This window comes from Poeciliopsis prolifica, unplaced genomic scaffold (assembly GCF_027474105.1).
Source record: "Poeciliopsis prolifica strain line A6 unplaced genomic scaffold, Auburn_PproV2 SCAFFOLD023, whole genome shotgun sequence".
Taxonomy (NCBI): Eukaryota; Metazoa; Chordata; class Actinopteri; order Cyprinodontiformes; family Poeciliidae; genus Poeciliopsis; species Poeciliopsis prolifica.
The window spans coordinates 566,983-584,791 of NW_026562398.1; the positions used below are offsets into that span (position 1 = coordinate 566,983).

Genomic DNA, 17,809 nt, shown 5'->3' on the forward strand with positions numbered 1-17,809 from the left:
TTATTATCTTGCTGCATAACCCAGCTGTACTTGAGCTTATGGCAATAAACTGATCATTTAAGGATTTTCTGCTTAAGGGCATAATTTATGTAATCAATTCTCACAGGTACTGAAGCAGCAAAGAATCCTCAGATCATTGCAATAGCATCACATCTTCCTCTTGGTATGATGTTCTTCCTACTGTTAGTTTTATGCCAAATGTCATGGGATTGACACCTTCCAAAGACTTGCACTTTTGTTTTTGTCGCTCTTTCTCAAATATTTTCTAAAACAACAAATGTGTAATATACAAATCTGGGGTAAAACATAAAATTACGCCAGCATTCCTTCTTCCAACATTTATGTAAGAATAAACAAGCAACAACAACAAAAAATACCCAGTAATTGCACAAAAATTGCAGAGTGACCAAAGAAAACCTTTTTTTTCCCCTCTCTGCTTATTTTTAAGATAATTTTAAAATAATCAATGGCAGGTTTAACTTGATAAAGATTTTAGATAGGGTCTAAATAAACCAAGATCATGTCAATTGGATAATATTGACACATTTCCTGGGGCCTTGAGATATGGAACGAATCAAAAACAAACAAACCAGACGGCATCAGAGCGCGCGCTGTGCCCCCTATCCTATCTGCTATCATTTCCATTGATGTCAGGCCAAGGACGTAACCAACGCATCCTTGTCGTGACGCTTTCTGGCTGAGGGCTGCTGCTGCTGCTGATGCTGTGCGCGCACCGCACCGGGAAACTCCCCTCAGCCAATCACGTCGGTCGGCCGGCAGCGCGAGGAGGCGGGGGTAGAGCGTCCGCCACAGCTAACGGACCGTCGAGTCGAGCGGATCACATTCTCGGAGCCGTCGAACCGCGGCACCTCTCAGAACAGGGATCATGGACTTCTAACCGAGCTGCTGAATCAAATAATCATACAAATTATTCACCCTTAGGCGTAGTATCATTTTTCATTTAAGGGGTTATCCATGAGATTCTTCAGGCTTACCTTTAAGTGCTTCGTCGACTGCTTTTGAATCTCCTCCTTGTCAACGGCTCAACTGACCGCGGCGCTTTGTGACATTTTTTCCATCTCTTTCGGCTGAGCTGAGGTGCTCCAACGATCGATATTTAAAAAAGAAACCAAAAGAAAAAAACAACAACAACTGAATCCTTTTTTTTTTTTTTTTTTGATTGTTTCAGTGAGAAGAAATAACAAACTCAGATAACAACAAGAACAATTGGAGCAGTGTAGCCTACACTGTGGCTACATATCTCTGTCTCCCCCTCCGAGCCAGCCGGGTACGTTTTTTTTTTCCAAACAAACAGATATTCTTCAAAAAAAAAACAAAAACTTTCCCCCTGCCATAACAAAGACAACAAGCTTCTTTCTTCACTTAACATGTCACCGGAGTTGGAAGAGAACAGCCAAGGTAAGCCTTGCATGGACATCCTCTTTAATGTTATTTATGTATTTTTTAACTTTACAGCTGATTAAACATTTAGCAGACATGTCAACACCTTCAGATAAATGAGTGCATCGCTGTTTTCCAAGTTATTCACCAGGGATCAGACACAACAGCTGGACTATACCAGCCTCTACCTTTGTTGCTTAATACATCATGAGATATGACAATAAATATGGCACATGCAGCCTCCACTCACACTGAGGCTGAACAATTACCCTCTGAAAGGAGAATTCACTTTATTTCCAGTGAGCATCCACTGTACTTCATTTCTCAGCTTGGAAAGGCTTATTTTTCTGTTATTTCTCCAGCTTTTTTTAAAATAGATTTTTATTCCCCAATCCTAGTGTTTTTTTTAATATATATATATAAAATATCTTGTCTCACTGTATTCTCCACCAGGCTGTTGATTTATTTTTAATTACAGTAACAATACGCCACACAGCTCTTCCTCACATGAATCGTCTCAAACCAAAGACATGGTCTTTCCACGTTGATGCCTGAATAATTTCTCCCAATTCGTTCCTCCCTCCTCATCCTTACGCACACACACACACACACACACACACACACACACACACACACCCTTCAAACTGCTCCGATCTGGATTCATCTGGCCGGCTTTGCATCCATCTCAGGGCGTCTGACTTCTCATATCCTGGAATGCCACTGGTGAAATGTGACGTGGCCTCACCCTTATTTAGTGGGTTATGTAAAACAGAGGAAACAAAAGCTTTATGAGTAACAGAGGAGCTGTGTCGAGGCGGCTCTGCTGGGTTTGTGTGCTGCAGCACACCAATTACGCCGCTTGTGAGACGCAGACATAGAATGAACATCGGGGGAGGGATCAGTGATCACCGTGCACTCCAACACAGTACCGGTAGCTTCAAAATACAAATTTGCAAGACAGATGAGGTTTGTGACGAGATGTGCTTATGAAAGGGACTCAAGCCCCTTTAGTTTTCATTCATTGTATGTGTGGTCTCACAGACAGTGGGTCATCTGTGATGACGTAGAATGTGTCTAGTTTATTCAGGTCTGGCTCTCATACAGATCCATTTCAGATCCATTCATTGCTCCACTTCACCCCATCTCCCTTTTCTTTGTCATCTGACTCCTCTCTCTGTGTTCAGATGAAATCAGTGTCTCCCAGACGGAGGCAGGGGCCCTGTCCGAGGAGGAGGGCGGGGGGTCAGCTCGCCCCCTGGTGCCGGTGCTTGGTGCCGACCCAGGGTGTGGAGAGGGTAGAGGGGCTGGCCCATCGCAGACCCAGGACGGGACCACAGCAGGGACTGGGAACGGGGCCGTGGCGGGACAGCAAGGAGAGCGAGAGACCTGGACCAGACAGATGGACTTCATCATGTCCTGCGTGGGATTCGCTGTGGGCTTGGGCAACGTGTGGCGGTTCCCTTATCTCTGCTACAAGAATGGAGGAGGTGAGCTTCAAAGGCTGCTCGAGGTCTCTGCTTTGAGCTCACAGACATGCACCCTGAAAATACAGACATATGATGAGACTTTGTTGAATATGTCTGATGCTCAGTGCTGACTTTCAGAAACTATGAAGTTGCTTGAGATTTAGAAAGGCTCATAAAAACAGGATGATGTTCCTTAGTATTTAATTTAATTTAACATTTGTCTTTGAGTCAGGTCAAATAGGTTTTTAAATGCAAAAAAGTCTGAAAACTACCGCTTCTGTTTTCACTGTAAAACATGTCTAGAAATGGCATTGTTTGTTACATTTTTGTTACTGAGTTGTGTAAAAATCAGATAATGATTAGGACCACATGCATCATTTCTGCACAGGAACAAATGAGGATAATGTAATTTCATTATCTTTTCACCAGCTCTATCAAAGAACCAACAGCACATTTTTTGTTGTAGGATGAGCGTTGTTTTTTCTTCTTCTTTTTTTTTCAATTTAATTGATAAATTAGGTTAATCTGAAAACAAAATATCCTCGAAACAGCTGTCTTTAAAAAATTAAATTCAACTCATCCACAATCAAGACTGTCAGCTCAGATATAAAAATGTCAGAAATTGGCACAGACCAGTGAAAGCCTGATCTCTAATTAAATGTTACATAATGAAAAGCTTTTCAAAACTGTATTGCTCACATGTTTCTCCAGTTGGTCTAGGACCATTTAAAGGAAGACCATCAGGAAAGTAAATGTGGTATCTATCAAAGTATTTTATGAAAGCACACAGAGTTAATTTACCCGATTATTAATAAGACATGTTGAGAGTTCTCACCCACACAGAGCTCTACAATGTAAAATGCAGGCCTGTTGATAGAAAAAAAAACATATTAGATCACATTGTTAATAGTTTCACTTATATTTATCTCATGTTGTAGTGACTTATGATGTATTCTTTCCACATAAATCAATTATTTAAAAAGAAAATTAGCTTATATCCAATGAATTACAGGAATCCTTTATTCTACAGCAGAATAAATAATATTTTTCATTTTTATCAGTAAATCAACTTCAATTATCAGGTGTGGAACTAAAAATGTAAAATCTTCTTCATGATCTCCATCTGTGTTCTGTTTAAAGTGTTTGTGCGTGTGTTTTCTGTTCATTTCACAGTCAAAATACAACCACAAGGAAACAAGCAATACAAATAAAACTTATTTTGATTGAAGGTAGTCATACCTTTGATAAAGCATCCAGCTGGGTGCTGTACATGGAAAATGCAGCCCTTGCATTTAACCAGCTTGCACAGCGGTTTCTGCCCCTTGTGTTTCCCTAATGAGAATCAACTCCTCAGTGCAATTGACACATTTCCTGATGAACCCCGTCATCATCTGATCTGCATGTCTTTCTGCATAGCTTTCTTCCATAAGAGTTCAACATCAGTTTGTTAACCATTTGGATTAAAGTTCATTCCACAGTTATGAGTTAAAGTGCACTCCCTTTGATTTCTGGGGCTTTACCACATTTTTTGAATTTTGGGGTTGTGATAGGCTTCTCACAGAAAACGTTTTTGTTTTATCTTTCTATAATTAGTATTGACATGGTGGAATCCATGGTATGTCGAGTGAATATCTTAGATAAAGTTTTAAAACCCTCTAAACAGTGGATTATTTAATACCTTATAATTATTTAGACACAATTCTGTTCATTCCAGAGATTCTTTTTTTTTTTTTTTACAATGGAGTGATTCAAATATCTATTTTGGGAGATATTCAGTTGGTTTGCACAGCCTTGTGAGATCATCTGGTCCGTTTTCTGTTTCAGTTTTAAAATTTTGGAATTCCATCTGCCTGACTTCTCCTTTGTGCCTGCCATCATCAAACGTCTGTTTTGTGTTGGTGAGGAACTGACATAAACAAAGGCGGAATTGAATGCAGGCCTTGATTGCTTCCCTGATCTGTTACACAAATAAACAAATGCTGACCTCTTCAGCGCTTCTCAAGTACAAAAAAAAAACATCCATCATAGAGTGAAACCACCCATGATTATTCGTACTGTTAGAGTTCAGTTAGAGATGGAAGTAATATTAGTGTTTTGAGGCGACCCAGCCGAAATCTTATCTTGAATTTGATAGAGAATCTGGAGCTTAAGATTAGGAGGCCTTCCAGCTTCAAAGACTTGGAGGTCATCACCAAAGATAAATAATCAAAATAGCAGTAGAAACATGAAAAAAGCTGGTCGCCTGTTTATAGAGGTTTTACTATAACATCAATTTTCCACTGATTCTTGGGAAGTGGATACAAAAATTCAATATGCTCTTCTGCTCAAATGTAAATGAACAACTTTTTTATATATAGTGATGTAGCTTTTGTTGGGCTTTATTGTCTTTTGTGAAATGCTTGCCACCTTTACTAACAGAAACAAACTTCTCAGTTGAATGTAAAATAATTTCTTATCTAAAATGACCCCGGAGCATCAATAATCTTTAGTATAAGTGTACTTCCAATGATTTAGAGTCATTTTAACTGCAATATCCTGTCAAAACTAGATATTTACATACATGTCATGTTATCTATGTCATTCTTATAGAGGCATACCTAAAACATTGGAGATGCTAAGCATATGTATCAAAAGTTGCTTAATATATTGGCAAAGCAAATTGCTCATTATTCAAGCTTTAAGCAAGTAGAAATCATTTTTGGTAACCTTCACTATATCTATAGTGAAGAGAAAGTTTAATCCGTTTCAAGGGTACATAATTTTCCTATATGTAAATTGGATTTTCATGAAAAAGAAATCTCAGTAACTGAAGGTTTATCTGTAAGTGCACTTCACACCGTACGTATGGTTTATTGCCAACATGGTGAGCCACCGTGCTGTGAGGGCAGGTCTAGAGAGGCCTGCGTGCCTGTGAACACGTAGCTCTAAAGCTTAGCCTCTCCACGTGATTCCTTATTTATTATAGTCAGCCGCTACTTAACGGTCGGTCTTAGAACAAATAGTCCAGCTGTGTTTGTCCTGCTCTTGTTTCCCTATCATTCAACTGGCATTTTGTCAGGTTGGTAAAGTAAGTCACCTTGGCCAAGAGTTACCTCACCTCACTGCGACTTTTGCCCTTGATTTTGCTTTATTGCTGCCCTACCCACCTTTCAGTTTTTTTATGAGGTGTTTCATTGAAATAAAACTGCTTGTGCGATAACGCTGCCCTCCTTTATGTATGTGTGTGTGTCTTGTGACCAGTAACTCTGATACCCACCTGCTGGTATCATATAACAATACTCTGCCTCACACAGTGCGCCTCCTGCGCACCTGTCCTGAAATCCTGATGCGTACAGAGGTGTTTTCTTCCCGCATAGGGAGGCGTATATATGTTACGTAATAACCCGTCCATTCGTCCTCTCGCCGTCAGCACGTTCTCATCTGCGACAGTCGCTACGTCCTTGATCAACTCGAGGGCGGAGCGACAACTTGATCAATTACATTTCGTTGTACAGCAAAAGTCTTCGGCAACACCTGCTTCTAAATGAAGCAAAAAGGCTGCCTGCGTAAAACAGTGAAAGACTAAACCAATGTAAAATTATGTAAATAATCCCCTACAAATCTGATGTTTCTCTGTAAATCAGCCAATGTGTCTCGTCCTCTTAGGATTACAGAGGATTTATTTAAGCCTGTCAGACGCCAGCGACTTGATAATTTGAACAATATGTTGAGATATGTCAGCACAGACCTCAGTGTCTTTCTCTCTCCTGCTCTCCCAACCCTTTTCTCTCTTTGACTCGCAAATGTTTCCTTATTTGGCTAAAGCTACCCTCTCTCAGAGAAACGGCATTTAAAAAAGAAAGAGGACCTGAAGCTGAAGAGCCCACAAAGTCATTGCTTCGGTGTGTGATATTTATTTTGTTGCTCTCTGTCAGAGCTCCATATCGCTGTCCCAGTTCCCTGGCTGCCTCTCATGTAATCTATCCATCTTTCCCTCTTTTCTTCTCGGCCTCTTTCTGCTCTGCGTCATCGCCGTCATGTGACTCCCTCCCATCTGCGCACTATGTTGGCATCGCTCGGCTGTGTTATTAACAAAACCAAGTGGTTGAAATTCCATTCAGTGATTTGAATGACTCATGCCACATTTCTGTGGGTTTTTCCCCCTTCTGCTGATCAGCTCACACTTGTGCTGCAGTATAAGAATCCAAAAGGAGGGATCAACACAACACAGAAAGCCATTAGCACAACCAAGTTCTAAATTTCTCGGCTTCCTGTCGATTGTCCTTGTACCGCCTTCTTTTTCTGCCTCTTCACCTTGCAGCTTCCAAGTTAAAGTCTGATACCGTACTCTACTAATGTGTCCAACAACTTGTGAAAAAGGACAATATTGTGGTAATTTCACACAGAGCCTCTGGTCTGTCCTCCTCCATGGATTTCACATATTTCGTCTTTTCTTACCTTTTTATCTCCAAATTGGTCATCTGTCCCTAAAACCTTAAACCTGACTTTTACATTTAGTATTATACTTTGTTTCTGCCAATGCGCCTGCCTTTCCTGTAATGTGTCTTTCTTTGGAATAGAAAATGAAAACACTTTCCCAGTCTCTGTTTGATATATGATACTACACAGATAAATCAATTATTTCTCACTGGTGTCTTATTGCATTTTTTCCCCCCAAACTTTGCCCTACCAAAAGTAGTTTTTGCCAACTTCCAATTTCTCTTTACCATCTTCAGCGACTTCACAGCGATGAAAAGAAAATACTTAATTGTAGCCTTGCTGCTTTGAATTCCCAATATTTATTTATATTAGGAGCAGAAATATATTGAAAAAACACCAAATAATTTGGATGCGACATTGGCACGTTTACTGAAACACAGAGGTTAGAAGCTCAAAAATTAAAACATGAACTTTACGCTACAGTGAATTGTTCTACTGAATTAGCTGTGGGTCAGTGTACTGCTTAGTTTCCCAAAAGTGACTACACATTGACATGCTTTTACAAGCAGGTCCTTTTTGCACCTATAAACGGTGGGTGGAAAATGACCAAAGCTGCTTTAAATAGTCTGTGTGAATGTGTGTTTTTCAGGGGTTTTCCTGATCCCCTACTTGCTGATCGTGGTCATCGGGGGAATCCCTGTCTTCTTCCTGGAGATCGCACTGGGCCAGTTCATGAAGCAAGGAGGAGTCTCTGCGTGGAACATCGCTCCGCTTTTTAAGGGTAAATACTTCTCTGTGATTCTCTGGCGAAGTCTGATACTGAGTTCTGCTGAGGGAATCAAATGCTTTCCTCTCTTCTCTAGGTCTGGGACTAGCATCAATGGTGATTGTGTTTTTCTGTAATACCTACTACATCATGATACTGGTGTGGGGCCTCTACTATTTCTTCCACTCTTTCACTGACCCACTGCCGTGGGCCACCTGCGGACACCCTTGGAACACTCCCAACTGCACAATGGACTTCCGACGTGCCTGCTACAACCGCAGCGCTCTGCCAACGCCTGCTGCCTCCCCCTCCAACTTCTCATCCACCCTGCCCCCGCTGAACCTGACCTCCCTTCTCCTGATCAATAACAGCTGCATGGAGGCTGAGGGTCTGCGCTCCCCGATCATCGAGTTCTGGGAGTAGGTTTAGATGCCTCACTTGAGCGTGACAAAATTTAGAAACTGAACACAAAGAAAGACACAGGCAATGTTACAGTTTTCTCATTTGAAATGTGTTTTGTATATTTGATGTCTCTGTGTTTTTCTCAATTTGCAAGCCAAACTAGTGATTTGATTTGCAAAAACACAGCCCAGTTCAATCACAGTGTTTAAGTTGTTGCACTGTGAATATACTTTTGAAATCATTCTGTTTTTTTATTGGCCTAATTTAGCCCTGAATCAGGCTCGTGCTTTCCTTTCCAGACGTAAAGTGCTCCGTCTCTCTGGAGGCCTGCATGAACCCGGTGTGATCAGCTATGAGATGGTGCTTTGTCTCGTAGCCACCTGGGTCATCGTTTACTTCTGCATATGGAAAGGAGTGAAATCTACTGGCAAGGTAATGTCTTAAGTAGAGGCAAAATGCTGACACATATCTAGCATCACATGTCATTATTTAGGTTTATATAAATCAGATTATTTTCTATAGCCTCATTGACAGGCTATAAATAGTGGCTCATTTACAGCCACAAATGTTTGTGTGCGCCTTTCTGTTTTAAAGTATTATGCTGTGAATATTGAAAGGGAAAGTAACTGCAGCAATTTTTTCCTTCTCAGCTCCATATCAGCTTTAGCATAGAGGAGGGTTCTGGACTGAAATGGAAGAACTTTCTTAGAAAGTTTTTAAAACCAAAACATTTGATGATCCCCAAATATTTCTTAGAATGTAATCTGAGCAAACATTTAGCTACTTCTTGTTTTGGTTTTCTTCAAAACGTTGCTCTAAATCCTCATTTTGTAACATGTAGAAATGTACATTCTTTTGACTCCCACAGTAGCTAAAGCTTATAGAGGGAGGGTAAAAATAATGAATCAGATTGAACCGACTTGCTGTAAGCTGCTTATTGCCTTTCCACTATGTACATGTTTGCAAGCTCAAAGGGGCCTTTTCCTGCCCATGTTTACCTCAGACCAAGACAAACTGTGCTCTTTCAATATTTTATTCCCACCTGACTCACACATTTACATAGTAACTGGGAGCGCCCTCCTTATAATAACTTGACACAGAGAACTTTCAGAAAAGGTGTACCGAAACACTCACTGTTGCAGGGAGTGTCTGTGTTTTCTGGGTTTCCATCAACAGGCCACCTTTTCTTCTCAGTAATTCACCAGAGTCCCTTTCACATCTCCTAAAGGAAGTGCTTCATCTGCTTCTACTTGTGCCTTGAGTATTTGCAAAGCAGATAATCACCCAGTCAAAGTGATAAGAACTATTCTACAATAGTTAAAAGGAATCTAACCAAATTAACTCTATTCTTTATATATTTTTAAGTTTCAAAAATTTTCAAAACATTTAAATATTTCCACATTTTGCCATGCTAAAGTCTTTTAGTACCAGAGCAACATAATGAAGTTAAAATGCTGAGAAAACTGTGTTGTTTATTTGTAGTTAGTCTCCTTCACTTGGACACCTTTTGGACAAGCAAAATCTTGTACAAAAAGCTACACTTAAGAACTAATCAAAGTTGGTACTTAACTAACTTTAACTTAACTAAGTTTAATGTGCAAAGGACTTCATTGCACATCAACAATCAAAATCTAAAGAATTAATTGTCTGAGATTGTAAAGAAGTGCACCTGAAGCTGTTTTTTATGTGTGATTTGTTTAGGTTGTGTACTTCACAGCACTGTTCCCCTACTTGGTTCTGGTTGTTCTTCTGGCTCATGGAGTCAGCCTGCCTGGAGCTCTGGATGGAATTATTTACTACCTAAAACCAGACTGGTCCAAACTGGCAGAAGCACAGGTAACATTCTTCCGCTACACTGTTTTTTCTGTTTTACAGTCCAGAAACCAGTCCAGAAACCAAGTAATAACAAACAAAGACATCTTAATGAATGGATCAGGATCGTTGGAAATAGTCTTTTAATTTTCCATGATAGGTGTGGATTGATGCTGGCACTCAGATTTTCTTCTCCTATGCCATCGGACTTGGTGCCCTAACTGCACTGGGCAGCTACAACCGCTTCCATAACAACTGTTACCAGTGAGTTTTTACACAGCATAAAATCCAGACACCTCTGATTCTGAAAAGAGGACTCTTTAAAAAGAGGTCATGACCTTACTTTTCATCCCAACACACCCTCATTTTGGTCTTCCAATGTCTTATTATTAATGTGTCCACTGTTCTCTGGTTATATAAATATTAAACTTGGAAATGCGTTGGAAGAATCAATTAAATCTAAAATGCCTCGGGGCAGACTTCTCCAACTTAAAGAATATTTCTCTTATAGTTTTCCTGAAAGTGTGTGTAAAGTTCTGCCCGAATATGGCTTCATTTTTGCTGGCTGCATGCGTTTTCACATGTTTCAGCGACATTTGTGACATTAATGTCCTTAAGCAATAGTTGCAGTAGTATGGACCTCTTTGGTAAATCTCACAGCACAGCCTGCATATTTGCATATTTGGAATGCTCATAAAAAAGGGATTTCATAAATATTTTGCTACTAGACATTTTCATTTCCTCTCTAACCTTAGTTGGAAGTAACAAGATCATGTTCTGTTACAGTAAATGCAGAAAATGCAGTGTTCTTGAAACCTTTTCTATCTACATTGAACTTTTTCACATTTTTCACTTCACAATAACAAGCTTTATTGTATTTATTGTGATGTATACTAAACAATACAAATAAAATTGAATAGTAATGAAAGGAAAATAAACTTTTTTTTTATGTGTATAGATAGAAATGAAAACTGTGGTGTGCATTTACTTTTAGCCTTCCTGACTCCATCAAGTGTAGAATCACCTCATTCTGCTATCACAGCAGCAAGTCGTTGTATCTCTCTACCACCACTGCACATGCAAAGACTGAAACGTTTCCCAATTATTTTGTGTTCAAAATAACAATCAGGGTCAGTCAGATTTATGGAAAACCTGTCTTTCAACATCAATTTTCATATTTTCCTGCAGATTGTCAGTTTAGGTTTGAAAATCTAAATCATTTCATCGTGGCTCTGGCTCTGTTTAGTTTATTTGTGCTGGATGGTGAACTGAGTCTCAGGTGATTAAGAGCCTCTGACAGGTTTTGGTCAGGAATTATCCTGAATTTAGCTCAGTCCATCTTCTCTTCAGCTCTGTATCAATTCCAAAGTAAATATTTTTCTCACATCATAATACTGCCACTACCAGGTTCAACAGTGGCAATTATGTATTCAGGTTGATGAGCAGTGGCCCTTTTTTGATACGCACTGAGTTATACATGCAGGTCCTTACAGTCTCTTACAAAACCTGGAGGTCTTCACAGGGTCTATTCTTACTCACAGATAATGTATCTTTGCTAATTGTGTGATTTCAGAAAGCAGTTGGTTGTACAAGATTTCCTTTATGAATATAGGGGAAAAGTCAGATAAATATAATGCAAAGAAATTTGAAGAACGTTTCTTCCTCTTCACAGTTATGCACTACTCTGACTTGTTATGCTGCATCAAATTGCCATGAAGCACACTGCAATTCCTAATTGCAACATAGCATAATGTGAAAAAGTTCAATAGGTACGCATGCCTTTCCCAACCACGCCAAAGGTTAACAGCTTTTTTTAATGGTATGTTTGCCATACCATTAAAAATCTAAAATAATACTCTATCGATCTGTTAACAGTGTTGTCCGGAGCCATTTGATTGGGCACCTTGAAAATGAACACAATAGCTGGAATGACTGGAAGGCAGCCACTGTTCAAACTATTTTAATGCATGCTGTCTTTTCGTTAATAAGAAATAAAGCAATCAATTTTCCTGAGCGCCATTTGGTGTCAAAGAATTTTCTTTATTCCTTGTTTGAATGCTGTAGAAAATCTATATCACGGCACACATTCTCAGACATTCTCTACTCAGAGGGGTTCAAGGTGTTTACTTCTGTTTGTTTACAGGAAAAGTCACAGAAGCACCAGTGGAAAGAGCAAAAAGAAAAAATAACAGCATTGGGGAAGGAAAATTGATTCCTACAGGCTGTTGACATTTTTTTCTGAACACGAACATTACCATGAAACAGCATTACAGCAACCAGTGCAGATGTTGTTTATACATTCCCCATTCCTGGAGTTGTGCTACTGTAGACCTTAATACAGTAACACTTGTAGTTGGATTGAGAGTGGTGTATAAGTCCAAAAACAGACAAGTTATTTTAGATTCTGAAGTGTGCCTCAGTATTTCCCACAATGAGCATATTCCAGCATGAGTCACTTAACTCACATGACTACTTGTAATAGTACACAAAATGGAAATATAGATTTGAAGTGCAACTTGTCTGGCAGTCGGAGGCATTAACTCTCCTTGCTACATGCTATCTAAGACAGCTATGTATTTCAGAGAAATTGCTATTGATCTCTAATTTACCATCCCAGGCTATCTCCTCTTTGCTTGGGTCTGTCTTGAGTATGTTACATAAGCCTACGTTACGTCATATGCTCTGACATATTTTCCCCACATAGTTTTTTTTTCTTTGTGTAATTGTTTCTTTTTTTTTTGCATTTCCCTGCAGGGATGCATTTATCCTGGCTCTTATCAACAGTGGAACCAGTTTTTTCGCTGGCTTCGTTGTGTTCTCTGCTCTGGGCTTCATGGCTGCAGAACAGGGAGTGGATATCAGTAAGGTGGCTGAGAGTGGTGAGTCCACTCATCAGTTATGAGTCACTCTCAGTATCGAAAGATTTTATCATTCTAACCATGTTTCTCTGTGTGCAGGCCCAGGCCTGGCTTTCATAGCCTATCCCAAGGCTGTGACTCTGATGCCTCTGGCACCGCTTTGGGCAGCGCTGTTTTTCTTCATGTTACTCGTACTGGGCCTGGACAGTCAGGTAATGCTGAGACTTGACCTTGGTGAAAGAAGTTAGCTCAGAGGTCATTGGGTTAAACATCTTATCATGACACTGCGAGTCTATTTAAATTTAAAGTGCATCCAGTCTGAAACGTTTGCACAGATGCACCACAGCTGTAATTTTTATAGTAATCCTGCGCCTTAAAGGAAGACTTTAAGCTATTCTTTGTCCAGAGTGGAATTGCTAAAAGCATTCAGCTTCAATGAGTTTCAAAAACAAACACTGGGTGTGAATTCACAATTAACTGTGAATTTAACAGTAAATTGTTAATTTAACAGTGAATTTTCTCCAATTCACACAATTATGTGATTGCTAAATCATACAGTCAAATATGACTATGTTGTGGTGACAAAAAGCTTTTATCCTCTTACAAATTTATTCTGATTCTCCTTTTTTTTCACAATTAAAGGTTTCACATGATTAACTACAGTAGTTCAGTGTCAGACAATAACAACTAAGGTTAAAAGATACATGTTTTAAATGATGATTTAGTATAAATATATCCAGACTAACCTCCATTAAGGTATGAAACCTGATTACTGTTTGACCTGCAGAATCAAGAAATTCCTTACAGCTTAAAGTAGGCTAAAAGATCTCAGCACATATTTCCTAATCTTAAAAAAGTTCGAAACCATATGAGAAATTAATTGAGGCTGTGTTTTGTATGATAATTTCACCCTGAAAAAAGATTGGTTCAAAAAGCATCCCTAAACGCACAAAAACATACATGAATATGATTCAGGTATTAAAATCATTTGTCCTCAATGTAACTCGGCCACTTTGTTATTTTCTACACGAACGACTTAAACACACCACATCTATGGCATTTCTTTGCACCCTTTTTGCTACATTCCTGTTTGAGCCAAGGCCTACATCTATTGTCTAGCAGCCTGGAGATTTCTCAATGAAACTTCTGTCTGATTCACACAGAGAGTGTCTGTTTGCGCTCAGACCCATTCACTTACTCTCACTTTCCATTCTTGTCCTCATTTCTTCTCCTTTTTGTTTTTGTTTTCTCTTTCTCCTTCTGCCAACGCCACGTTGCACAAGAACGTGCTGCAAGTTTGGCGTTCTATTTTGAACGCCAAACTATTTTCCTGCAAGCATCCATAAATACATTGTTGTGCAGGGAGACTGGAAAGGGATGGCATTCAAATCTCCAGTGTATAATGCACTTTTTCAGTTTTTCACAATGAACATCTGCAGTTTGACAGGGACACTAAGCAGTGAGTGGATTCATGCAGCAGTCTGGTAGAAACAAAGAACTCAGTGTCTGCTGTAACACTTCACATTGACTTCTTGATAAAACAAAGATGTTTTGAGTCTGAACCTGATGTTGTTGCTTCCAAACAGGCATGGGTTGGTCTGAGATCCTCACTAATTTCTCATGCAGTTTATTAAATTGCACTGCAACATCATTTAAAATAGCATTTTACATATGCATAAAAAATTTAAACAAGATATATCACAAGCTGATTGATTTTATGTAATTCAGAAAAGTTGCTTTTATTCCTGCTGCTGTTTATGCTGCTTTTATAGTACAATATAATATTTAATTATTGTATTTTGGGTTTGGATCATTAGTAAAAGGTACTCAAAGTTAACTTCTACCTTACATTTAAAAGAAAAGGTGACTAATTGCTGTAAACGAATCAGTAAAACATGCAAACTACAAAAAGATAATGAAAGCAGTGACAAAATAACTAATAGCATGAATAAAATAAAACCCATTTGTGGATCAATAAACTAAAATATTCTGCTCAACTGGAACTAAAAGCAATACACATATGTAGAAAGTAAAAGCCCTGTAGAAACAACCTTTAAATTTAGGCTTTTGTCTGTTTTGCTGTTTGTGTATTGAAGCAGCTGTGGCACTGTACACAGGGATAGCAGCTGGTTAATTACTCAAGCCGTTTTCTGCGACAGAGCTATTTGTGGGCTTCTTTAAAGAGACTGTACTTTTGCCTAAAGAGAGATGAGTGGCGCTCCTTGAGTTTCCACACCATAAATGTATCTGTTCTTTTAGACGGGAGATATTTTCAGACAGCTTTATTTGCCTTATTTCTTTCTTTTTTTTTTTGCAAGTGAGGGGAAAAGTGCAGTCAGCGAAAGCTCCAGTCAATTCAGCCCTTCCTTTGGCATCTCATTAAAAAGCACTTTAAACTGTGGGGAGAGCCAGAACTTTTTAGCAGTTTTGAAATTCTAACTTTCTGATATTATCTGATGACTGTCCACAAGTAAAAAGTAGGAAAGTTCCAAACGTCTCGATGCCACTGCGTTGTCTACTAGATTTTCGTGAACATTTCTCCTATCTTCTCTACTGTTCAGTTCGTAGGGGTGGAAGGCCTGATAACAGGACTCATGGACATGCTGCCTCCTAAATCTGCCTTTTCCTCTTTGAGACGAGAAATAGTTGCTGCCATCTGCTGCATCATCTGCTTCCTTATTGACCTGTCCATGGTTACAGAGGTACAAAACGGGCTTTGAATGTATTTTTTATCATAAATTACTGTGATTGTAAGAACGTTACATTGAAAGATCATCATAAACATTAAAATATTTAGAGCAGATTAATGATGTACTGGATGAAAGTAAATAAAGTAATTCAGTGAATAAATTCTGAATGCTCTTTCTGTTTCCGTCAGGGAGGGATGTATGTATTCCAAATTTTTGACTACTACTCCGCCAGCGGCATTACTTTGTTGTGGCAGGCCTTCTGGGAGTGTGTCGTGATTGCATGGGTTTATGGTGAGTTAACTCCTTGCAGCAGATTCAACAGAAACTACACAGCCAGGCGCTTCAAAACAACGTCCTTGTGTCCCCCTTCCCAGGCGCAGACCGTTTTATGGACGACGTGGCTCGTATGATTGGCTATCAGCCCTTACCCTACATGAAGTGGTGCTGGTCCTATATCACGCCTTTCATCTGTGTGGTATGTGTGGCTTCGGATCCTTTCTATTTAACTTTGCCGGTTTGTATTTATCCGATGGGGTTTTATGTGTTTTTTCAGGCAGTGTTCCTCTTCCACGTGGTGAACTACCAACCCCTCACCTACAACACGGTGTACACCTACCCTGCATGGGGAGAAGCATTGGGATGGGTACTGGCTCTTTCTTCTATGCTCTGTATTCCTCTTACTGTTCTCTTCAAGCTGCTGCGATGCAAAGGACCTCTGCGAGAGGTGAGATTCTCTTTTTGGGGCTTTCAGTTAATGATACATTTGAATAATTCTGGGTCTTTGGATATAAAACAAGGTCGAACATTTCCCCTGACTCAGAGTTTGTCGTGTTTTTATTGTCTTTCCCTAATGCAGCGGTGGCAAAACCTAACTAAACCCATCTGGGGCAGACACCACCTGGAGTACTTGGCGCCAGAAAGCGAGGCCAAGCTGCTCCCTGCTGCAGAGACGAAGAGCACCCTCCTCTTTGAGAGTGTAATCTGACGACCTGAGCTTTGATCTCAGCAATACATGTCCGCCAAAACATACACAAACGCTACCTTGACCTTGTCTGAACTAAATACAAATCAGTAAAACACTCTACAATTTTTAAAATGTACAAAAAGAAAAAAAAAAAAAGATCCTGGGCAAATGGACCAAAGAAAACACTGGAGAAGAACTGAAACACACCTGCATTCATGAAGTCACGCCCTCTGCTCTGTTTCTTCACTCTACCTGCTCTCTGTCTGCCCCGCTGCCTCCGTCCTCCTGCCTTCGTGCTGTCTCGTCCCCTTGTCGTATTGTGGGTGTTATCGTGTCTGCCATAGCTGCAGCGTCTCTCCTCTCTGCACCTTTCTGTCAGTATATATAAAGCCTCCGCTGGCCCTCAGTCAGCGAGGCATTTTGTTTCACATGAGCAGAAACCTCTGGTTAAAACTGTCGAGATGAACTCCCATCATGTCTGCTGGTGAAATCCCATCGTCATAGTGTTTATGCATGTAGCCGCATGTGTGCCCGGGCCCCGTGTTTCTGTACGTGCGTGGGCATTTGCATGTGTATGCAAGGGTGTGTGTGTGTGTGTGTGTGTGTGTGTGTGTGTGTGTGTGTGTGTGTGTGTGTGTGTGTGTGTGTGTGTGTGTTTGTTGGACCATGGCAGTGTTACCATCAATTACATGTCACATTGCCTATGGACAGTAATTTCTGCCAGCTGTATTCACTTCATTAAGTGTGATAAAAATGACTTCCATTTGTTTGAAAAAAAAAGAAGAAATGAAAAGAAAGAAAATATATAATCACAACAAGACAATGCCTCACCATTTCCAGCTGTGTATTATAAACTAACTTAAGTATCTTGTGTATTGTGTTGTGAATTAGTGTTATTTTTTGGGGAGAGGTTAATGAAGATTATTAACACGTTCAGAGAAGAGAGAAACATCCAAATGAGCTGTGTACCAAGCACGAGAGAGAGGGATGCAACAGAGAGAAGCAATAAACGATCAGATGAAGAGATGTGC

General features: G+C 39.8%; 1 protein-coding gene across 1 annotated transcript; it reads left to right on the plus strand.

The window, feature by feature from the left end:
• Positions 1-599: 599 nt before the first annotated feature.
• Positions 600-17,804, plus strand: si:ch211-117c9.5 (sodium- and chloride-dependent creatine transporter 1). Its single transcript, XM_055046099.1, has 15 exons — positions 600-1,098; positions 1,190-1,419; positions 2,586-2,888; positions 7,936-8,067; positions 8,150-8,471; positions 8,754-8,886; positions 10,156-10,290; positions 10,427-10,530; positions 13,021-13,145; positions 13,224-13,336; positions 15,686-15,826; positions 16,003-16,105; positions 16,189-16,289; positions 16,368-16,538; positions 16,671-17,804. Exons 2-15 carry the CDS (start codon positions 1,389-1,391, stop codon positions 16,797-16,799), a joined length of 2,043 nt encoding a protein of 680 aa, XP_054902074.1. The 5' UTR covers positions 600-1,098; positions 1,190-1,388; the 3' UTR covers positions 16,800-17,804.
• The last annotated feature ends 5 nt before the right edge of the window (positions 17,805-17,809 follow it).